General features: G+C 37.3%; 1 protein-coding gene and 1 long non-coding RNA gene across 2 annotated transcripts; both read left to right on the top strand.

The window, feature by feature from the left end:
• Window positions 1–277: 277 nt before the first annotated feature.
• LOC145092406 (V-type proton ATPase 16 kDa proteolipid subunit) lies at window positions 278–1,650 on the top strand. Its single transcript, XM_079030347.1, has 3 exons — window positions 278–492; window positions 760–1,045; window positions 1,252–1,650. The coding sequence occupies exons 1-3, from the start codon at window positions 411–413 to the stop codon at window positions 1,382–1,384; spliced, it is 501 nt and encodes a 166-aa protein (XP_078886473.1). The 5' UTR covers window positions 278–410; the 3' UTR covers window positions 1,385–1,650.
• A 9,805-nt stretch (window positions 1,651–11,455) lies between these two features.
• Window positions 11,456–14,706, top strand: LOC145094459 (uncharacterized). The gene is made up of 4 exons (XR_013703361.1): window positions 11,456–11,614; window positions 11,928–12,024; window positions 14,207–14,295; window positions 14,622–14,706. It is a non-coding gene; the product is annotated as an uncharacterized LOC145094459 (long non-coding RNA).
• Window positions 14,707–25,361: the final 10,655 nt, after the last annotated feature.

The raw sequence follows: 25,361 nt of genomic DNA, 5'->3' as shown, positions 1-25,361 counted from the left end.
TTATCAATATTACAAAATATATTTTTCTATATTTTCTTAACAAACATTCTATTGGTATACTAATAAAATCAGTATTCATGTACATATATTTCTTGCATGTATATTTTATTTACGTCGTAGTTTAACAAAATAACTTCATATTAACTAAATTTCCAATAGTTCTAAAATAATTAAAAAAAAAATTAAAACTTATCCAGAAAATTGTTGCATTTAATAATTAATCGTTCCGAAAAAAATTTATAGATCCAATCGACGTGATCTCAATGTAAAGACAAGTGTTGGAACGTGAGAGGAACAACGCATAAAACGATCTAACACGTTGAGATTAGAGATCGAGGCAAAGAGATTCAACTCTGTCTGCACTTCTCTGATCCAAATTCGATCAATTTCACTCCCAATTCCGATCAACAATGGGTTCCGATTCATTCAGTGGTGATGAAACCGCCCCTTTCTTTGGATTTCTCGGCGCCGCTGCTGCCCTCGTCTTCTCCTGTATGTCATTGACCCTAACCTCATCAATTTCATCTTTTGTTCTCGTTACAACATTTAGATCTGAAATCCGGTATTTTCATTACTTAAGCTGTGAATTACCTCATTGAATCGTAGTTTATTTTATTGATAATCGTTTTAATTCTCCGAGTCGTTTTTCGTTTATGGATGCCGTGAATGGTGTGTTTTAATCGCTTGGTTCTACGTTTGTTTCCCGATGTAAGAATTACGGATCTGGATTTCTGTTTTTTGATCGGATTGTTTGTGTAGGTATGGGGGCTGCGTATGGGACAGCGAAGAGTGGTGTAGGTGTGGCATCGATGGGAGTGATGAGGCCTGAGCTGGTGATGAAGTCCATTGTTCCAGTTGTTATGGCTGGTGTGCTCGGTATCTATGGTTTGATTATCGCTGTCATTATCAGTACCGGAATCAACCCTAAGGCCAAGTCTTATTATCTTTTTGATGGCTATGCACACCTTTCCTCTGGTTTGGCTTGTGGTCTTGCTGGTCTTTCAGCCGGAATGGCCATTGGAATTGTTGGTGATGCCGGTGTTAGGTATTGTTTCCATTTTCCCACCCAATATTGATCTGTGTTCCTGCTATAATAACATATTTATGCATGTTTGTTGCCAAGAAGAAAATGATAAAGTCAAGAAATACTATCTATGTGTTAATGAATAGGGATCATGTAATGTAGGATTAAGAGATACATGAAGTGAAGTAGCAAGAGGGTATTAATCTTGTTTTTGTTATGGATTGCAGAGCAAATGCACAGCAGCCAAAGCTTTTTGTGGGGATGATTCTTATTCTGATCTTTGCTGAAGCCCTGGCTTTATATGGTCTGATTGTGGGGATCATATTGTCTTCACGTGCTGGTCAATCCAGAGCAGATTAAGATTTCAGGAATCAAGAACCACACGGTATGTAGTTATTCTGAGAAATGAAGATTCATGATGAACAAACAAATTCTCTAAAATTTTCTGATTCGTAGCATTTCTGGCGTTATTTGCATTCTTTTATGGTGTTTTTATATATGGCGACTTTGGAATAAGACCATGGTTTGGTTATAAACATGTGTCGCTTTTGTACTCCTTTTATTTATGTTCTGCTCATTTCTTTTGAAATAATATGATGAAATGAAACAATTGTCCTATTCGATTACAGGTTTAGTAAATATTATTAGAAAGTTAACAATATTAGAGGGCTCAATTGACAGTTGATTAACTGGAATAACAAACGTCCATCCAAAATGAAGAAGTTGCAAATCATAGGACCCTTTTATTCGTTTTTACGAGTGTTTGGGATTGCTTTTTAACCTTAAAAGTCTTTTTTGTAAAAGTCATTTTTTATTTTAGTTTTTGAAGGAGCAAAACCTAAAAGTTGTTTTTAAAAAGTGTTGTCTTCCAAAAGTTGTTTTTAAAAAACTTTTAAAAATATCATTTTCTTCTTGGGAAAAAGCTGTTTCAAAAGGACTTTTCTAAAGGTAGAAAGGTACTATTGTATACATACCAAACTAATCCTTATATATTATCATATTTCGTTATGGTCTTACTTTTTAGATAATCGATATAATTATTATTTGACTAATTTTTTAATTTAATTATTTATAAACTAATCGGTATTGCTTTATAATTTAATAATATTTTTATTACTAACTTTATTAAAAATTAAGATAATAAAAAAACAATAATTTTTTTTATAATATAATAATATGAATAAAATTATTAAAAAATTCCAAATAAATTTTCAACAATTTTTTTATTCTTGTTTTTAATCATAAACCCACAAATTTAATATATATATATATATATATATATATATATATATATATATATATATATATATATATATATATATTATTTTCCATAAAACTAATATCATTTTTTTGAATGGCGGGGTCAGTGGTTAAAAGTTAGTATCACACACTCATCAAACGTCCGGATTAGAACGCGAATTCTCTAATCTAAGAGACACACTCATCAAACGTCTCGATTAGAACTCGAATTCTCTAATCTAAGAGACAGACTACCAACTGTGTTAGTCCATCATTGATTGTAAAAAAAACATATAATAATATTATAAGAAAAATAAAATTCGAACAAATTTTTGTCTTTTTTCTAAAATTTTAAATATTACATAACAAAAATCTGAGAAAAAAAATAAACAACGACTAATAATCTATAGCCACCTGTTATATCTTGTATACACGTGATGAACAAATAATTTTAGTGTCAAAAAAATGATAAATACATCGAATAATGTTATATCTTGTATACACGTGATGAACAATTGATTTTATTGTCAAAAAAAATGATAAATACATCGAATAACTATACACATATAAATAATAGATCAGATATTATACTTAGTCGGTAGAAAAAATATAAATAATATTATAATAAAAATAAATTAGCCAGTTTTCTTTACTTTCTATTTTTATTAACTTATAAATAAACTTATTACTTATTTAATAATAATAATTTAGATATTTTACCAATTTATATAACAAAATTTATGTTTCCCCAATATGTACACAATAAACCGATGAAATTTTAGTAACAATATTGAAAGTGTTTGTTTAAAAATATTCCTTGAAAATAGGGTTTGCTCATTATTTGGATAAAATCAAATTGAAAAATTGAAAATTTTGGATTGGTCTATTTGGTTTGAATTTTCGGATTGGTTTTCAACAAAACCGAATTATTGATCTATAAAATGGGAGTTGATATTGTCACGGTAATTATTGATCTCTCCACTGAAAATCTATATAGATTGACAATTATGCCCTTAATTACTAAAATTTTTTATCAAAAAACCCACACATCTGAAAAGTAAAGACTCCAAACCACGCATAACAAACATGCAATTCTTCCTCCTCATTTGGTGCTGGTTCGGTCGATTCTTTTTCAGCCGCCAACATCGGTACATGTAGTAGCCGGAAGCTGATGGTGCACATGGTTTGCAACATATTCAATTCAAATGAGTGTAGTACACTCATTAGAAGCTTTAATCAATGGAGCCATGGTGGGTCATGGTGGTGGGGCTTCTTATTTTGAGCTTTGAGTGAAACTTGAAGCGGTGAACACCATCAGAAGAACGTCAGGTGTTGATATCACATAAATTGTCCAAAAAAAACCTTCTTTTCTTCTTTTCTCTCCGTGTGATATAAATCCAGCAGCTGGGTTTGTTTTTTTATTTTTTTCGTGTACAGAAACATAGCAGAGAGTGAGAGGGCTTTATCCAACAATGTGAGCCCATGTTTCAGTCGGCTCCTCTGTTCTTTAGAGTTTCGTTAATGATATTGAAAATCCCAGAGATGTAAATGATGGGTTGAATTACAATTTGGTTTCTCAAAGTTATCAAGATCTACAAACAGAGGTGGATCTTAAACCTAATTTGATTATTGTTTCTCTTTGAATCCTCAATTGCAATCACCTTATTATCCGAGACAGAGTACAAGTCAGGCAAGCATAGATCGATAGTACAAATTCATATATTAGGGAAGCTCACTTGAGCTCGTCCATGGCGATGAGTTCTAATAATTTGAGCCAACAATCTAAAATGGGTTCAAGTCTTTTGAGATAAAATTGCTCTCCCGCTGGGTTAATCTCTTACCTCAATCACCCAAATGGTATTGTTCAATGTTCTTGATTCTATTCATGTTTTTCTCCTTCAATTTCTTTAATTTATTTTCTGGGTATGTTATGAAATCGTCATGGAAAACTACAAAAAGAAGTAACCAATAAAAAATTGAATAGCTCGGGCCAAGTAAACCACCAGAAGACCTTAACGAAAAGAAGCGAGACGATGAATGATGTGCTCTAAATTCTAATTTTGTTATTAATAATGCCATGAGCAGACCGGATAAAACACCCATATTGGCACCAATTTTTTTAAACACGGAGACGGTGTCGAGAACAGATTGATTGTAACCTCGACCGGATGAAATGCCAGTTTGCTGGCCACTGTAGCTATCTGCCTATCCATTTTTTGTTTTCCATTACTAATTTGTTGCCCTTTAAATCCATATACCATATCCATAGAACATGCCTGCAATGATTTTGGTTTATACTTTTTTATAATATCAATAGAACAACAAAATTAACATCGGATGATGGGAGTGGTAAGAACTGGTGTGCCTTTTTTGAAACACAGATAAGGTTGCTCTTTTTTAAATGAACAGGGGCATAATTGTAAATCTTTAATTTTTTTTTCAGTGGAAGCATAATTTTTTTTGGCAACATCACCTCCTTTATAAAATAAAACTGAGTAGTTTAAAAAACCCTAATAACAAATTATTATTTATTTATTTATAGTATATATCTATCATTATTTATTATTTTATTATTTTTCAAATAAATTCAAAAAAGTTTCACCTAAAAAAATCTTAATATTTATTTTCTCTTAATATATTTTATCTATAAAATATTAAACTTTAATATACTTTTTGAGTAGTTGTTTATAAACTTTAAAACACAACTAAGTTATTTGTTTTTTTTCTTTTATAAAGTTGGATAATATTCTAATTATATGTAATTTTAAAAATATTCTGATTTTTAAAAACCAAATTATAAAAACTGATCCAACTGAATTGTAATTTGATTGGATCGAATCGGATTTGAATCTAGTTTGGACTATTTTGATCTATGTTTTGAAAACCGAAATTAATTTCGATTCACTATATTGGATCGCATCGAACTGATCCATCCAAATGAAGACCCCTAAAAGTAAATGTCCAAACTCAACAAGTTAAATAGGTTGAAAATAATTAATATATGTGTGACGTAAGCCACAAACACAAACTTATTTTTTATTACAATATTTAGGGCGTGTTTGGCAAAACTAGCGGGTAGCGGGTAGCTTGTAGCTTGTAGTGTTTAGTTAAACGCTACATGAAGTAGAATTTGGATTTTGGAGCATTTTGTTTAAACTACACGCTAGAAGCTTGTAGTGCCAAACAATGCATTCTATTCAAAACAGAGTATTTTGTCAAACGCTAGAAGCTCTTAAACGCTCCGTGTCAAACACGCGCAACATCTAAAACTCAAATATGGTATTCCTAAGAATCGAAAAATAATTTATGGTCTTTAAAGTATTTATATTGTTGTATTTTAGAAATACGTTATTCAGGTTTTGGATTAAAACAAAAAATCTACTTCTTATTTCTCACTATTAATGCACATGATTAAATATTGAGAATAAAATATTGAAAAACATGTAAAAATATTTATGTAGGCCTCCTAATGTCCAAAACTACATTTTTTTGAATTTTTTGTTTTTTTGAAAAGCTCAAAAGTCAAAAAATCATTTGAAAACAATCCCAAACACCTTCTTAGTTTAGGCTTCGATGAATAGCATGCGTCAAACTCCTCCCCAACATGTAGCATGCAACAACACCATCCCTTAACATATGCTAAGGGTTTGAGCCAATGTGAGGTTGCTCGTTCACCGGCATGAGGAGAGAGGAGAAAGATAAAGAGAAGGTGTGTGGTTTTTTTTATTGTTTTTTTAAATCAAATAACACAATACCACTCCTTAACATACCTTAGCATTATGTTATGTTTATATGGCATGCAGTGGCGGATTTAGTTCAGAAGGAGTGGGGTGCATGGCCCCCACTTAAAAATGAGACCCACCAGGAATATATATAAAAAAATAAAAACAAAGTTTAATTTAACCATTGGTTCCCACTGAGAAAAAATTGGTCCCCACTTCCAACATTTCACTTCTCTCTTCTGATTCTTCTCTCCTGTTTTTTTCTTTTGAATTTGACCTAGCATACCAATTAACAAGAACTAGAAATAGATATTAAATTAGCCCTCCAAATCCACAACCCACAGTCGTCAGAAACTTAGCACAGCTGAACAATGCCATTGCAGCACCGTGGAGGCTTGACGGACTGAGTCCTGACGTTGGTCACGCTCACCACCGGTTGACCGACACCATCCGCCGCCACACACGACCCACCATAGTCTTCGGAAAGTTGTAAATTTATTCCCCTGATTTTGTGTTCAATTTTCAGAAATGGGTTTGATATTTTTAAATTTGATGTTGAGTTCCATTTTTAAACTGAAAAATGTTTATTCTGCTTTTGATATTTTGATTTATGAACTAGTTTTTGCTTTGTGAACTAATTTTTCTTTGATTTGATACTCTCGACCGATTGATTTGTGTTAAATGAGTTTGAAATGATAAATGTAGGATATGGGTTGGTAGGAACCTTAATAGTTAGCCTTAAGTAGAACAAGTTAAGTAAACAATTTGATTGTCTCTCCTTTCCTCCTGTATATGCTAAAACGGTTAAAGTAAAGAGTTGCTTCACTTCAACATGAAATATACTCGTTTATGCAATCCCAGGTAATCATAACGGATGTTTTCGAAATCGATTTTGGGGTAACCAGACTATTTCGGGATGGTCAACGGTCAACGGATTGGTCAATGGTCAACCGTGCACCCCACTTGACTTTCGGGCTGGATCCGCCACTCCCTTTAACCTTGTAGAAAATGAAGTTTATAAATGTTTGAAAATGCTCAAAGTATTCCCAGAAAGGCTCTTTTGGTCATAAATCTCCTAAAAATAGTCAAAGTTCTACGGTTGTGATTATTTATTTATTTATTTTTTATGAGAATAGTATATTTTGTGATTTTTAAAATATCTCAAAATTAGCTAAGATAAATATATCTTAAAAATGTAAACCAAATATGGTGCACTAAAATTGGTTGGAATGTAATCTGTAATGTACTAATGTAAGTGTAACCTATGAGGGCTTATTAAAAAGCCCAACAAAGACTATTTACTTAACTATTCAACTTCCAAATAAAAAATCTATGTATTATCTTGATTAATATTATGATATAGTTTTTTTAAACTCGGCGAAAATATTCAAAACTTTGCGAGCTTTGAGGATTTTAGGGAATGCGCAAGCTTTAAGACAAGCACTTTTTTCATGTTACAACAGAAAGTTATTTTTTATGAGTTTATGAATTCTTTTATGGAGTAAGTCGTTCATTTTGTGATAGATGCTGAAAATATGGTTATATTGATATACTACGTTTCCAAATATTGTCATGTTATTGAATAATTCAAAAGGCATCAAGAACACTCGGTAGAATATTTGGCTTATTTTTTTTGTGGAACAATTTTAAGGAATAGTATAATACTTCTAGGAGTTAACCTTTGCGTGTTTGACACGGAGCTTTTGGAAACATTTGGAAGCTTCTAGCTTTTGGGCGTGTTTGGCACGGAGCTTTTGAAAGCGTTTGGGAGCTTCTAGCTTTTAGCTTTTAACAAAACGCTATAGTTTAAGCAAAAGTTTCGTTTGGCAGTACGAACGTTTAGCTTTTAGTTTTAACAAAACGCTCCGATTCTAAAAGCTACTTCATGTAGCTTTTAACAAAACGCTCCGGAGCTTTTGAAATCAATTTCCATAATTACCCTTAAAAATATATTTATATATATTTTTTATTTTTAATCAATTGTCCTTTTATGTAATTTTATATATTTCAAAAACTTCCAGCTACTTTTGTCAAACATTCATATAACAAATAAAAGTTATAGCTTCCAGCTACCAGCTACACGCTACCAGCTAACCGCTACCCACTTCCAGCTAACAGCTACTTTTGCCAAACACGCCCTTTAGCTTTTGATAAAACGCTCTAATTTAAACAAAAAACTTCGTTTGGTAGTACGAGCATTTAGCTTTTAGTTTTAACAAAACGTTCCGATTCTAAAAGCTACTTCATGTAGCGTTCAACAAAACGCTCCTGAGCTTTTGAAATCAATTTCCATAATTACCTTAAAAATATATTTATATATTTATTTATTTTTAATCAATTGTCTTTTTATGTAATTTATATATTTCAAAAACTTCCAGCTACTTTTGCCAAACATTTATATAACAAATAAAAGCTACAACTTCCCGCTACCAGCTACCTGCTATACGTTACCAACTACCTGCTTCTAGCTACATATTTTTCAGCTTTTGTCAATTTTCGTTCCTTCTTTCTATCATTTCTGATTTTGGTCACACAACTTTCACTTTATTCCATTTTCAGTCCCCCATAATCTTTTTATTTGGTCCCTCTACCGCCTATTCACCTCACGTCCTTTTCCTAAATCGATTGCTTCCATCTGTTGTGTTTCTTTACATTTCTCCATACATATTCTCCATCACATTTTTCCTCCATCGACTCCACCTCTAGTTGCCTCCGCTTCTCCCAATCAAATAGCACCGATCAGGACTTTGTCAACAACGTCTTCGTTGCCTGTGTGCTTTCGTTTCCCACCATTTATCACCGCCATATGACCTCTTTGCTACTATCATTTGTCTTCACGTAATTTCTTCACTTCTGTGTATCCTCGCTGACTCTCATCGATCATTCTCTTCTTCATCAACAAATGGTTTCCATAGGTCAAAATATGGTCGCTCACTACAAACCGAATCTCGACCTCAAATCGAAGCTTAAGATTAGGGCTTTTTTTTCTGAATTACAAATTTTGGATTTCGTGTGGTGTGGAAATCGAAACACTAAAACAAACGTCTTAATTTCGTTGAAAACACAATTAAAATACTTGATTAAAATTCAGAAGGTAAAAACAATTTTAGTTTCGCGGTGACTATTAATTTTGCAAATAACTTTCAACATGATTGTTTAAATTGTGTGTTGTTTAAACTAGTACCGAAAATCATTAATAAGCTAACAATTTTCTTTTGCTAAAATATTTAACCAAAACAAGCTCTTTAAATTGAACCTTACTTTTTACTGAATTAACTAAATAAACTTTTAATTAATTTAGAAAAGTAGCATTAGCCATAATGTAAAATTTCTAGTAAAGTCCAATACTTCTCACAAGTTTTGAAGTGTAAAGACTTGTATGATAAGTTTATATTAGAGTTAATCCTAACACAGAACTAATCTAATATTTGTTACTTTTACTGATTAATAAAAACAATTACGGATCTAAACAAATTAGATAACTAGAATGATTCAATGGCAATTAAAGTGACCAACATAAATTAAATCCAAATAAAACGTTCAAATAAACATAAAACTGATCAAACTAAACAGTAAATACAATAAAAAGTTGTGTTTAATGATTACTTGCATGAAAAGTCGAGTCTTTTGCAAAACTGAAATCTAGAGTTTTTAGTCAGATATGGCTAAAAACGAATTACAGAGATGAAATTAAGTTCTAATCGATTAATATTACTAACGGATAATACAGACCGAATCGTGTTCTTTAGATCTTTGTTTGCAGTTGGAATCTTCAGAAATCGTCTCTCTACATCTAAAAATCGCCTCTGGTCGAAAGTTAGGTTTACATGAATGTTATAAGGGTCTATTTATATGTCTAGAAAAATTTTGACAATTTTTGCGATCGCATATATGAGAAAATGCGATCGCATTTTTTATGAAAGTGCGTGCCGAACCAATTTAATGAAGTACAATGCCATTTCTGAACTTTTTGGAACCTCGAAACAACAATTGTGATTGCAGAAATGGGAAATTCGATCGTATTTCTGGTCATAAATCATCACATCGATTTTTTTTTGGCAATTGAAACTTCGAAGCATGAATGCGATCGTAGATATTGAAAATGCGATGGCATTTTTTCCTTTTTGTCGCGGTTCTGTCGTAATTCTTCCTTTTAAGCATTTTGAATTCATTTATCAACATCCTTCTTCAGTTCCAACTCCAATCAAGCTCCAATGCTTCCTAGAACACATCTCGAGGTGTTATATTCTCATTATGCTCCGATTTACCTTGAAAAACATAACAAAATTGAATAGTACGGTCATTCTAAATACTATGAAATACACAATTTATAGAAATATAAGGGAGATAGTTAGCAATTTATAAAAAAAAAACTGACAAAATCGTGCTAAAAGATGCATATAAAATGCATCTAACAACATACATTTATTTAGTTGTTTCTATGTAGCACTGTGTATGTGACCATGTGTTTGATATTTCTATATTAGTTTGTTTTCTTTATTATTCATTTTCTTTTGTTTTGATATATAGGATACGAAAAGATCTGGTGACAGGGGTTTGGTTTTGTGACATTTGCTGAAGATGGTGTTCCAAATCGTGTGGAGGTCACATGAGAATTGTAGACAACTGGTACTTGATTTTTTATTTTTATTTTTTTTAAATAACTTGTAATATTTTTTAGACTAAATTACAGATTTTTTCTACAAGTATGTGGCGTAGTTCAAGTTTTGTCTTTGTTATAATTTTTATGCTTCCTTGGCTGCTAAATCTAAATACTTAGTTGTTACTTTTATGTAAAATGACAATTTTGCCTTAGACCAAGCTCCAGAAAAATACACCATAAAGACCAAGTTTTTAAATTATTTTTCATTTATTGAATATGAAATGTTTTAACAATAAACAACTTACATTTCTTTGTTTAACCAATGTTAATGAAAATTATAATGGTATAACAAAAGTGCAAGCTTGACTGTTTGTGTCGTGACACTTGTTAAAGGATTGGGTGGTTTGGTTATACAATAGGTAATGATTTTGGATTCTCTTTTTACTGCTTTTTTGGTTGTGGGTCGGTTGAATAACATAGTGTTTGGTGTGGCGAAATTAGGAAATGAATGTAATTGTTTGTTTATAGTTGAATGGATGGATCATAATTGAAATAATTTAATTCTTTATGTTTTGTTAATTTGAAAAATGGTGTTTTTTTTTTTTTTTTTTTTTTCATTCCAACGTCGATTGGAATTAACAATTATTAATTCTAATATTTTCTGATACAAGTCTATATTATACTTTTTATTATAAATTATCTTATTATAATTATATTAAATATTTATTTCACAAAGTTAACAAAAATATATATGCTTTATAGAGAATGTCTATGCTGTGGAAAATATTGTCATTATAATTAAATTAAGTATTTATTTGCAAAATGGACGCTCCGATTTCATTGTGACAAATTTCCAAAGATGGGCATTTGGTGATGTCACGTCACCGTTTTGGTTCGACATAATGGTCGTTTAACAGTCGTTGATCAGCATGGTAAATTTTCATGTGCAACTATCTCCAAGAACATACAGAGAAGGACAACTCTTTTTTCATATGAGGAACCACTATGAAGAAGACAAATGATCTGGTATGTTAACGCATCTTAATTTGTTGTTCTATTAGCTTCAGAATTGCTAATTATGCAAGTCTTGAATGTTGGTTCTTTTTTTTTTTTTTAAATATTTTCAATGATTATTTTCTTTACCCCTCTGATGACTAACATTAATTACTCATTAAATCCACGAAGAAAAAAACTCCATAATTCTAGGAATCCACAAACATATTTGTGGTCGTTTTGCACATGTATTATTTGATTAGTAGCCAAAGGGAAAGAGTCTAGCTGACACCCGAAATCAAACGACACACGATGCACTCATCCACTCATCTTTGTTTTCTTTCAGCTTCTCTTCCGATTCCAATTTCGAGTAAATTCCAGGAAAATACAAGAGCTGGAGATTGCAAAACACCCGACTCTATGGGAGGCTAATGGTGATGTTTGTAAGAGTTTTTTAGCTTTAATTTTAAAGTTAATCAAAATTCTGTTAATATAAATTTATCTATTAAACTATATATTAAATCAAATTTCTATTTACTGAAATAAAATATCAACTAAATGGGTTGTAAGGACTCGATGATAAGTGTTTTGACACTCGAAGTTGATTTTTAATCTTATAAAACGATACTACATTGTCCAGGTTCTATATTGAGCAATTCTCATTGATTCCCAGTACAAGCTTATTTTTAGTTTCAAAAATTGATTTTTCTTTATTGATGTTCCGTTTTTAATATTTAAAAAACTAATAGGTCAACTGCATATGTGGTGATAGAAGTCTGGAGAGGTGTAGTAATTAATATGTAGAACGAACATGGTATTTGGGCAGCAATATTTTTGCATATACCCTATTAAAGTAATAAATAAACAAATAAACAGTAAAAATGTATGTTCATGTATGAATTATGAATTTGAGACATTCACATTGTTATAAATAGTTTTCATCATGAAAGAAGCAACATATACTTGGCATATGAAGTCTACAACAAAAGTCATGACTAAAATTGTCAGTCTACTTCGAAATGCTCTCATCTCATATTGACCTCAAATCCTTTTAAGCTATCTATAAGAAGTTTCTATTTCCAAAATCGATATACAATCTGAACTGAAGAATGTTATGAAAATCTATGTTTCCATTGTTATCATTCTATAATTTATAGATTTGAATCCTTTCTTGACATATTTGGTTGAAACCCATTCAAACCATCGCCAATGACACGCGCTATTTTCTATTAATGCTTAGGATTCAACAAGATTTAATGATTTTATGTTGGTGTAGTATTACTCAACATATTTTGATTCTTATGGTGGAGCATCAAACCGTGTGCTTTTACAAAATTAAATTCTTATTAAAATACCGTTAAGTTTATAACTCTAACCAGTAACCAATCTAAGTCATATTAGGTTTTCTAGTATTTAATATGAAAACATGCTAAAGTTATGAATGATTGTTGCACTCCACCACAATATTTGTAGATAAGGAATCTCGTATCACATGCACCACCTTAACCTTAACATGTGTTGCCCATATTGGTTTTTTATTTCTAGTTTTCCTTTTTTTAATAAAACTAATTAGGTCCATATGAACTTTTCTCAATATAAAAATGTCCCAAATAGATGACACAACATTAGGTCCATGTGAAATTTTTCTATATAAAAATGACGCAACATGAAACAAAATTAAAATTATAAAATAAATGATTTTCCATAAACGAAGGAAATGTTGATTCTCCCTTTAAAAAGCTTTAAAAAAATATACTTTTGATCTGTATAACAGGATTATATTAATCAACAAATTTGATGGTTATCTTTTTAAACAATATAGAATTTTGTTATGAGTAAATTATTGGTTATTTGTGAAAATATAGAAAACAAAAATAACATTGCATATATGTATAAAAACAATCAGTTTTTGAATATAATGTGTCAAATATGACGATTCTTTCTTTATTTATAATTTGTGCACACTTATTTAAAACCATTCATTATTCATTATTGTAACAATAATAAGATATGATTATCGAAAAGGTATCTTTCAACAATGGAAGGATTTCGATGAAAAAGGTTTCACTGTAAAAGACAAGGAGAGCATAAAATATGAAATTATAATAACTCCAAAATATGAGTATATAACGAACAAATATATCGAAGTAACGAGTTTGTATTTTGAATCATAGAGCATTTTAATAGGAAGTTCAAGTTTAAACTAACAAAAAAAATTTCGAATTTATTTCATAAAATTAGTTTTGTGTCAATGGTAGTTTTCTGAATAGTAATTTATCTTGGTTTAGAAAATTTGCCACAAATGGTTTTCTTTTTAAAGTTTTGCCATTTTTTTTTTTGGTTTTGGACTTTTGCCATATAAGTTTTTAGATTTAAAGTTTTGCCATTTAGTTCCTATAAACTTTTTTTTTTTTTTTTTTTGTTTTATATTTTAAGAACAGACTATATATTTAAGATTTCCATATGTTGGTAAGTTTTCACCTATATAGAAAATAAATTATAAAAATGGTCTCAGTAATTTATAGAAAAGGTTTTTGTCTATTTTTTTTTTATTTTTTTTATACAAAAATAGTCAATGTGTTTAAAAATTATAAAAATAGTCCTTACATAATAGAAAGTTTGCAGATTACGCCCACTGCATGCCCCCACAATATATTGTCATGTTTCGACTCTACACTTTTTGGGTCTGGATCTGTAACATCCTGGGCTTTCAGGTATTTTTCAAATTCTTTCTTTTGTTTTTAAATCTGTCATTTTGGGTCCTTGGAGTATAAAGGAGTAGCCTTAAGAAGCCCTAGTGGCAAAATGATAATTCTTGGGAACTTGAGTGGTACGTTGGGCCGTGGGCATACATTAGTACGCTAGGCGTACTAATGTCCGAGTGAAACCCTAATTTTTAGGGTTTGAAGAGTATTTAAGCACCTTTATGGATCATTTTGCTTCACTCTTTTAGCCTCCAAGTCCTTGAGCCGATTTTTATCAAACCATAACCCATAAGTGAGTGTTTTGAGCATAAAGTGTGTTATTTGTGTGCTTAAAGGAGAAGGAAGTGCACAAGGAGTCAGGGAAGGAAAGCAAGCTTGTAGATCTTGGATCATTATCTCATTTGCAAGCTTTAGAAGGTATAAAGTTGCTACCTTGTGTTTTGTTTGCTTAAATCTCATTATGGTAGCTTTATGATGTTATTTTGTCCCTAAAAGTCCTATTTTTGTGCATGTTCGGTTTTGGACGGTTTAAGTTGTCCTTCTAGACCCTAGGAAGGATCCTTAGTCATAAAAATGAGATCCCAATGGCCAAAAGTGTTTCATGCATTTGGAAAAAGGGTCTTAATGGGTTAAGACCTCGTATTAAGAACTTATGGGCATGTAAAGTCATAAAGTTGGAGAGATTATGACTCTACATTGCATTTTGACCAAGGATCTTTAATATGGGCTTAAGTGCGTAAGCCATTAAGCACTTAATAGACTTTTGGATTTGCGAGAGTATGCCCCGCGTACTTGGTCAACCACCCCGATGGTGGTCAATGTGAGGTTCGTGTATGCCCTACGTACCTTCGGTGTACACCTAGCGTACGTCGTCTATGTGCTTTTGAGTTTGGGCTTCGAGTTTTGGGCCACTTTTTAGGCTTGTATGGATTGGGCCCTCATTGGACTTTCTGAGTATGAGTGTTTTGGGCCAGTTGGAGAGTTTGACCTTAGGATAAGGCCCAATAAGGGATTATGCCCAATTTGAAAAATTAGGCTAATTGTGGGCCTTGAAGTAAATTGGGCCTTTGAATGAAAATTGGACATTGGGCCTTGGCCCAATTTGGGAAAGGGTAAAGTGGACATTTACCCTAAGTATGAATCTTTAGTCAAGAATGGTAATCCAATTGTTAATTGGATGTTTATTTTGTTGTGATAGTTCGGGATTCTTCGTGAGACAGCATTCAGAGGTTTTTAGTTTGGTTTGACATTGTGAGATGAGTCTTCCTCACTGTACTTTAGGGTCGAAGGCACCAAGGCTGGCCCATTGGTTTGATAACCTGATAGTGTTGATATGCTGAGTATGGAATATATATATATATATATATATATATATATATATATATATATATATATATATATATATGCATGCTAGTTTGGTAGATCGGTAAGACTACCTGAGATACTGTCTGTTTATCTGTATATGAGATTACCTGTTATATGTCGACATATGGTGTGGGTTGGGTTCAGGTTGTACTGTTCCGTGTTGTAGCCAACAAACCCTAGAGCATACCAGATATGAGCTGAGGGCCGGGGAAGGCATGCCAGACTCATACTGAGGGCTCATGAGCATTCCAGATACGAGCGGAGGGCCAGGAAGGGCATGCCAGACTCGTACTGAGGGCTTAGTGGTATTCAGTCTGAGGACTGATCAGCCCGAGGAGCTAGCCATACACAAGTTGTGGGCTTATGGAGCAAGCCAAACTTATGCTATGGGCTCATGGGTAATCCAGTCTGTTAGCTGTGGACCCATTGCATGTTGTCGTTATATTTGTGCTATTTGTTATGTGCTGGTATTTTAGGAGAACTCACTAAGCTTTAGGCTTACAATTTTGGATTATGTTTTAGGTACTTCACAGGATTGCGGGAAGGCGAAGGTGTGCACCTCCTCATTTTTTATTTCACGATTTTGGGATTTCTCTGATGTTGAACTTATTTTAAAAACAATTTGTAAACGATGATGGTTTTTGAGTATGTTTTAAAAGTTTAAAACTTTTGAGAATTTTATGAATGTTACAAGTTGGTATCACAACCTTGGTTTGAGTGAATTAGAGGAACACCCGTGTGAATCTATTCTCAAACTAAGGAAAAAGATTTTAAAATGATTTTCAAATGGTTTTCAAAATATTCAAGGAGAATGCAGTGTGTACGATCAGTCGGAGCCAGTAAGCAGACCCTAAAATACCATATTGTTATTGATATTGTGATACGTTAAAACATCATACTAGTGATAGGCTAGGGATCCTCAGGAATTGCTTGATAGAATTGCCTGATTATATGATGTCTGATATCCTAGGACCTTTCTTTTATGGAATTGACATCATTACTGTTGCTGGTTAGTGTATGCATCATGGTCATACATAACTAAGATCTTATAGCCTGAGAATGTTCGGTTTGGTCTTATTTCCCATTCTTGTTTGATGAAGGGCCTAGGGAAGGATCAGATATTCGAATGTCTGTAGGGTCCAACGTTATGTATGGCTATCATACACGAGTGCTGCAGGGTTGGTGGAAGTTTCATGGATAAGTTGTGTGGGGTCAGCCGACCAGTTTTGAGATATTTTGCCTTTCCTTTAGGGAGTGAGGATTGAGTGTATGGTTATACTTGTGAGTATTGTTAGGGTGTTGTGATGATCCTCTGAGACAAATACGGGTAGGTGTGGAAGGAAGTATGGGCCCGTACTACTGAAAGCACAAGACTCATACGCATAACAGAGAAGTCACAATCCCTATGGCTTTGTTGGGAGTTGGATCCCCTTTATGATATGCGTGTTATCTGATATCCTCCTGGTTTATTTTCAGTATGGTGACTACGTGTCGAGTTGAGGCAGGATTCGGGTTGGGATGAAGAGCTTGCTGTCAGGGTGACTCAGCTGCGTTGGATAAAAGGATCACGAAGATCCTACAGGAGAAGGTTGTTTCTTGGTTCCGAGCTCAGTTTCCAGAGATGTTTGGGTTTATCAAGACCGCCATGGTTGAGTACTTTGATGAGCGTTGTGCTTTGTTGTCTGAGACTACTGTTGTTTCAGCCACTGCAGCCGTTGCGGCTGCAGGGGTTGGTTCGAGTCGGGCATTTCAGTATCGGGATTTCGACAATACGAAGCCCCCGACTTTCGATGGGGTGCAGGACCCAATCATCGCCATGAGGAGGCTATCTGATGTGGAGGGATGTTTTTTCACTTGTTTGTGCCCTGCTGACTAGAAGGTTAGGTGTGCTCTGAACCTTCTCAGGACCAGAACAAAGGATTGGTGGAGGCTCGCTACCAGTTCTTGTTTTACTGAGCAGAGAACCGGTGTGACTTGGGAGAAGTTTTCTAAGATGTTCTGCTCCTGGTATGTGCTGATGGTGGAGAGAGAGAGAGAGAGAGAAGGGGGAGGTTAGTTCAGGAGTATCTAGCCTTGAGGTAGGGTTCTGAGATGGTGACGGAGATCATCAAGATGTTTACAGAGAGGGCTATGTTCTGTCCTGAGTTTGCTGCATCGGAGCAGGCTCAGATGACCCGTTACTTGAGCATGCTTAATACAGAGATCAGGCGTTTTGTTTCTACTCAACGCTATGGTTTATTTTTAGAGATGCAGGAGGCCGCCAGGCGGTGTGAGATTGAGATTGATCTACATACGAGAGAGCAGAGATCAACCCTGGTGCACTTGCAGCCTACGCCAAAGCGGTTTAAAATCGCTGATGTCAGATCTGGGGGCCGGAATGGCCGCACTTGTGGGAAGTGTAGCAAGGCGCATGCGGGTGTTTTTCAATCGTCGTCTGGGTGCCACAATTGTGGCCGGTAAGGGCACATGGCGATGGATTTCCGCCAATAGGCTCCAACACTCAGTTCCAGGATTTGTTATCATTGCGGCCAAGTTGTCCATGTGAAGGCCAACTGCCCATCTCTTGCCGCTAGGCCGGTGTAGGCTCCAGTGCCGACTACTTTGAAGATCACAGATGGGAGTCAGGGTAAGGCGGAGCCCCTGAGGGCTCGAGGGCGCGCTTTCCAGCTTATCGCTGAGGAGGCCAGAGCATCACCAGATGTTGTTCCTAGTATTTTTCTATCCCTTATCTTATTGATCATGTTTGTATTATGCTTATATATTTGTACCTTTGGTAGGTACGTTCCTAATGAACTTCTTGCCTGCTTTAGTGCTGTTTGACTCGGGTGCGAGTCTGTCCTTTGTTTCTCGATCTTCTAGTAGGGAGTTTGCTATGCCCTTAGGGGAGTTGGAGTCTTCGTTGCGAGTTTCTATCGCCAACAAACACGAGGATTCTGCTTCTTTGGTATATCAAGGTTGCGTTCTGGAGATCTTCAGGGTATCCTTTCCGATCGATTTGATCCCTATCCCCATAGGGGATGCCTGCGTGATTGTGGGTATGTATTGGCTGAGCCATTTCGGTGCTATGATCGTTTGCGAGGGCCAGCGCATGGTAATTCAAACCACAAGTGGGGGAGAACTGGTTATTTATGGAGAGGACACCATGATGGGTTAAGGGCATGGTGTTACAGTCAGGGCTCGGCAGTATATTCAACACGGGTGTGTGGGTTATTTGGCTTATGTGGTGGATACGTGTGTTGGGGATCAGGTTTCAGTCTCATAGGTCCCGGTGGTCAGGGAGTTCTCCAAATTATTTCTGGAGGAGTTACCCGGTGTGCCTCCTGAGAGGCAGGTCGAGTTCAGGATCGACCTTGTACAAGGTGTGGCCCCGATTGTCAATGCGCCGTACCGTTTGGCATCACCTGAGATGCAGGAGTTGTCATCTCAGTTGCTAGAGCTACTAGACAAGCAATTCATTAGACCGAGTAGTTCTCTGTGGGGAGCGTTGATTTTATTTGTCAAGAAGAAGGATGATTCACACAGTATGTGCATCGATTACCAGGAGTTGAACAAGTTAACGATGAGGAACTGTTATCCCCTTCCGCAGATTGAAGACCTCTTTGATCAGTTGTAAGGTGCATCTTAGTTCTCCAATATATATATGAGGTCCGGATATCATCAGGTCAAGGTGATAGAGCAGGACGTGGAAAAGACCGTGTTACAGACTCGTTATGGGCATTACAAATTCGTGGTAATGCCATTTGGGCTCACCAATGCGCCTGCAGTATTCATGGATTTGATGAATCGGGTATGCAGGTCGATGCTCGATTCGTCGGTTATCGTGTTTATTGATGATATCTTTGTATATTCCAAGACCAAAGAGCAGCATGAGGAGCATCTTAACGAGCTTTTAGGGGTTTTGAGGCAAGAACGATTTTATGCTAAGTTCTCGAAGTGTGAGTTTTGGTTACGAGAGGTTCAGTTCCTTAGACACCTCGTTAACCAGGACGGGATATTGGTTGATCCGGACAAGATCGAGGAAGTAATGCAGTAGGAGGCTTCGAAATCTCCCTTAGATATTAGGAGTTTCTTGGGATTGGCAAGGTACTACCGGAGATTCATTCAGGATTTCTCCAAGATTGAAGTTCCCCTCACTCGTCTGACAAGGAAAGGGGTGGATTTATGGTGGGGCCCTTAGCATCAGACATCATTTGAGACCCTTCGGCAGAGGCTATTAGAGGCCCCAATTTTGACCCTCCCTGAGGGAATGGAGGATTTTATGGTTTTCTGTGATGCATCCATCATTTGGTTGGGGGTGGTCCTCATGCAGAGAGGACAAGGGATAACTTATGCTTCGCGGTAGTTGAAGCCGCATGAGACGAGGTATCCCACCTATGATCTTAAGTTGCGGGTTGTGGTTTTTTCCCTCTAAATTTGGAGGCATTATCTTTATGGGGTCCGTTGTACCATCTACATGAATCACAAGAGCATGAGGCACATTATGGATAATCCGAAACTGAACATGAGGTAGCGCAGGTGGCTGGATGTATTCAAGGATTATGACTGCGAGATCCTTTACCATTCGGGTAAAGCGAATGTGGTGGCGGATGCCTTGAGCTGCAAGGCGGCTGGACCTTCTAATTGTAACACCCAAAAATTCAAACTAATTTAAACTTTTAAAAACATTTCAAACCATTAAAAATCATTACAACTTTGTTTTCAAAATGTATAATATCAAAGTTTTTCCCAGAAACATAGACAAAACATGAGGAGCTGTACGATCACGTTTTTGCCTTGCCACGATCCCCTAATGTACCTGAAATAATAAACTGAAACCGTAAGTTCGAGAGCTTAGTGAGTTCCCCCAAAATACCCATACCCACATCCATACACATATAATCGAAAACAACATACTATGGGTCCAGTCAACCATCGGGTTGGAATACCCCAGGCCCTCAACCATCCGGTTGGAATGCTAACACACTATGGGTCCAATCATCCTCGGGATGGAATACCCCAGGCCCACAACCAACAGGTTGGAATGCCCACACACTATGAGTCCAATCATCCTCGGGATGGAATACTCATGGCCCACAACCTACATGTTGGAATGCCCAGGTCTATTGGCCTTCGCACAGAGCAGATAAGCCTCAATCGCCAAACACACATGTACACATATAACAGGTAATCACATAGCAGCCTATAGACCATACTTGATCTAACGGATCACACCACACATCATACAATATTATCCTACCCTCTAAGATACCAATCTAACAAATCGTACTAGCATAACATAACCATATAACAATCCAAAGGGCCGGCCTTGGTGCCTTAGACCCTTGAGTATTGTGAGGAAAACTCACCTCGCAACTAACGTCTGAAACTAGAAAGCTCAACTCCCGGATCGCCAACACGAACTCCACCACCAATATTTACCATAAAAACCTTTTTCATAAATCTCCAAATTACCATAATGCCCTCAAAAGTCAACTGGTCAACTCTTGGTCAAAGTCAAAGTCCACAGTCAAAGCCAACAGTCCACGTTGACTCGACTTGTCGAGTGTAATTCACCGACTCGCCAAGTCCTTCTTGAACTCGAGAAGTCGTGAAATACTTGATTGTCTCGTCGAGATCCCCTTTAACTTGCCGAGTTCATATGTGTCCAAGAATTTGGGAGAAACCCTAACCGACTCGCCGAGTTCAAGGCAATCTTCAACGGACTCGTCGAGTTTGTTCATCAACTCGGCGAGTTCATGACCATCTTCATATGACTCGCCGAGTTGACTATGCAACTCGACGAGTCCTTGCAGACCTTCATCCATGCAAACACTTTTTAAGCCATGCCAAGGTTCCAGATTACAGATCCAAGCTTCTAAGGCATGTTTATCACGTAAAGTTGCAAACTTTACACACATGCAAGGCCCTAAAGGCTCTAAATAACCAATCTAAGCTTCTAATGGAGTTTTACACCTTAGGAAGGACTCGTCCTTGCAAGAGCTGGAAATTTTATGGACTTAGGACTCAAAAGATGTTCAGATCTGAAGTTTCAACTTCAGATCTAGCTTCCATACCAAAAATCCCTTCATGAATAACTAAAGCAAACCCTAGTTTCCACATATGAATGATTCTAGAAGAAAAAGAGGTTAAGGTAACAGCTGGTTACCTCCAAAACATGACCACACTGAAGTAGAATCTGGATCCACACAAAAGTCTTTATGCTAGCCCCTTGATCTACAAATTTCCTTCCCAAAGTTCCAAAACACTCTCCAAGCTCTCACTCATGGAAATTAGGGTTTATGGGTCTCAAGGGTGATAAAGGACAGTGTGAGGCACTAATGGTCCAATATATAGGGTGCAACAACCCTGAAAATTAGGGTTTCCACTGCCAGCTCCTACTCGTCGAGTCCCCCATGCCGACTCGGCGAGTCACTCGTTAATTGACGTGTCCTGGCTCGCTGCTACTTGGTGATTCACAGCGTCAACTCGTCGAGTAGACTTTAAAACATGAAATTTAAATGGAGTGATAATGATACCTGATGGTTGGGATGTTATAATTCTCCCCCACTTGACTTAGACTTCATCCTCGAAGTCTGCTGCAGCGAATAACTCTAGGTAATGCTCCCTCATCTCAGCCTCCGACTCCCATGTCCACTTGGATCCCCTCTGATGCTCCCATTGTATCTTCACTAGCAGAACCTCCTTGTTGCGTAGGACTTTCACTTTCCTTTCCAAAACGGCAATCGGTTTTTCAATATAATTTTGGCACTCATCTACATGAATGTCATCCAGTGGCACCACTACCTCCGGGTCCATAATGCACTTCCGCAACTGCGAAACGTGGAAAGTACTGTGGATTCGACTAAGCTCTTCCGGCAGCTCTAACCTGTAAGCCACCTTGCCAACCCTGGAAATGATCCTGAACGACCCAATATAGCGGGGACCCAATTTTCCCCTCTTCCTGAAGCGGATCACACCCTTCCAGGGCGAGACCTTCAGGAGTACCATATCGCCGACCTGAAACTCTAATTCGGATCGGCGTCGGTCAACGTAACTTTTCTGCCGACTCTGAGCGGTCTGCAACCGCTGTCTAACCTACTGGGTCTTCTCGGTAGTCTGCAAAACCACCTCCGTCCGACCCATCACCCTGTGACCAACCTCACCCCAACATATCGGGGTGCGACATTTCCGCCCGTACAACAACTCGAATAGCGGGGCGCTAGTATTGGAATGATAGTTATTGTTGTAGGCGGACTCTATAAGCGGTAGGTGAGGAATCCCAGCTCCCACCGAAATCAATGACACACGCCCTCAACATATCCTCGAGGGTCTGAATGGTCCACTCACTCTGACCATCAGTCTGTGGATGGAATGTTGTGTTGAAGTGCAACTGTGTGCCCAACTCCTCGTGAAACTTCTGCTAGAAATAGGAGGTAAACCTGACATCCCGTTCGGAGACAATGGAAACAGGAACCCCATGGCGAGACACGATCTCGCGAACGTACACATCGGCCAATTTATCTGCCGATGAGCTCTCCCGTATGGCCAAGAAATGGGCACTCTTGGTCAATCGATCCACGATGACCCATATAGCATCAAACCCCTTCGCCGTCCTAGACAATTTGGTAATAAAATCCATCGTGATCTATTCCTATTTCCACATGGGGATCTCCAGAGGCTACAGCTTTCCATGCGGCCTCTGATGCTCGGCCTTGACCATCCTACAGGTCAAGCACCTCTCGACGTACCAAGCGATTTCTTACTTCATGCATGGCCACCAATAACTCAAACTCAAACCCTGGTACATCTTAGTTCCCCCCGGGTGAATAGAGAAATGAGACTTATGAGCCTCCACCATAACCGTTTGCCTAACCCCACCAGATATCGGTACCCAAACCCGACCGCATCGGGTCAATAATCCCCGACTATCCTGCTCAAACCAGGTATTCTCACCCTTGATCCTCTCCAGCTTCCAGTTCTTCGGTCACATGCCCTCAACCTGGGCATCTATGATCAAACTCACAAGCGGAGAGTCTACTGCTAGCCTCATACATACCGCTGGGGTGGAAGACCTAGCTGACTTGCGGCTCAAGGCATCCGCAACCACATTCGCTTTACCAGGATGCTAAAGGATATCGTAGTCGTAGTCCTTGACTACGTCCAGCCACCTGCGCTGCCTCATGTTCAGGTTTGGCTGATCCATGATGTGTCTGAAACTCTTGTGATCCGTGTAAATGGTACAACGGGCCCCATAAAGGTAATGTATCCATATCTTGAGGGCGAACCCTACTGCCCCCAGCTCCAAGTCATGCGTAGGGTATCTCGTCTCATGCGGCTTCAATTTCTGCGACACATAAGCTATCACTCATCCTCTCTACATGAGGACTGCCCCTAACCCTGTGATGGATGCATCATAGAAAACCACAAAATCCTCAACTCCCACTGGGAGTGTCAAGACTGGGGCCTCGCACAACCGTTGTCGGAGGGTCTGAAATGGCCTCTGCTGCTCAGGGCCCCACCGAAAATCCACCCCCTTCCTCGTCAGACGAGTGAGGGTACTGCAATCTTGGAGAAGTCCTGTATGAACCTCCGATAGTACCCTGCCAATCCCAAAAATCTCCTGATGTCTGAGGGAGATTTCGGAACCTCCTACTGCATAACCGCCTCGATTTTGGCCGAATCGACCAAAATCCCCTCCTGGTTAACGAGATGTCCGAGTAACTGGACTCTCATAGCCAATACTCATACTTCGAGAACTTGGCGTACATCCGTTCTCGTCTCAAAACTCCCAACAAATCCCGCAGATGCTCCTCAAGCTGCTATTGGGTCTTGGTATACATAAAGATGTCATCTATAAACACTATGACTGAGTAATCGAGCATCGGTCTACAGACCCGATTCATCAGGTCCATGAACACTGCTGGCGCGTTGGTGAGCCCAAACGGCATCACCATGAACTCGTAATGTCCATAACGAGTTTGAAACGTGGTCTTCTCCACATCCTCCTCTCTGACCCTGACCTGATGATACCCTGATCTCAAGTCTGTCTTGGAAAACCAAGATGCACCCTGCAACTGATCGAAGAGATCGTCTATCCTCGGGAGTGGGTAACGGTTCTTTACCGTTAACTTATTCAATTCTCGGTAATCAATTCACATCTGGTGCGAACCATTCTTCTTCCGGACAAAAAGAATCGGTGCTCCCCATGGATAACTGCTAGGTTAAATGAACTGCTTGCCCAGCAGCTCCTGTAGCTGTGACAACAACTCCTGCATCTCTGGTGGTGCTAATCAGTACGGCGCCTTAGCGATAGGGGCCGCACCTGGCACCAGGTCGATCCTGAACTCGACCTGCCTCTCCAGAGGTACTCCGGATAATTCCTCCGGGAACACATCAGCAAACTCTCTAATTACCGGAACCTCTGAAACTGATGTCTGATCTCTCACCCGCGTATCTACCACATACGCTAGATAACCCGCACACCTGTGATGAATGTACTGTCGAGCCCTAGTAGCTGAACAGAACCCTAATCCCACTCTGGTGCCCTCGGCATATACAATCAGTTCTCCCCCACTTGGGGTTCGAACTACCAGACGCTGACCCTCACAATCAAGCATAGCACCGAACCGACTGAGCCAATCCATGCCTACAAGCACGCACACCTCCCTCATGGGGATCGGAATCAAATCTATCGGAAAGGACACTCCGAAAATCTCCAAATCACACCCTCG

Source organism: Lactuca serriola, chromosome 3 (assembly GCF_051521515.1).
Source record: "Lactuca serriola cultivar US96UC23 chromosome 3, Lser_US96UC23_V15, whole genome shotgun sequence".
NCBI classification, from domain to species: Eukaryota; Viridiplantae; Streptophyta; class Magnoliopsida; order Asterales; family Asteraceae; genus Lactuca; species Lactuca serriola.
This window is presented reverse-complemented; position numbering and strand designations above follow the sequence as displayed.

Bases quoted from the DNA above. Each gene is read 5' to 3' on its own strand.
- LOC145092406 (XM_079030347.1), top strand. From the start codon at position 411: ATGGGTTCCGATTCATTCAGTGGTGATGAAACCGCCCCTTTCTTTGGA. The intron at 493-759 runs GTATGTCATTGA...TTGTTTGTGTAG, and splicing joins TGCTGCCCTCGTCTTCTCCT to GTATGGGGGCTGCGTATGGG. The intron at 1,046-1,251 runs GTATTGTTTCCA...TATGGATTGCAG, and splicing joins GTTGGTGATGCCGGTGTTAG to AGCAAATGCACAGCAGCCAA.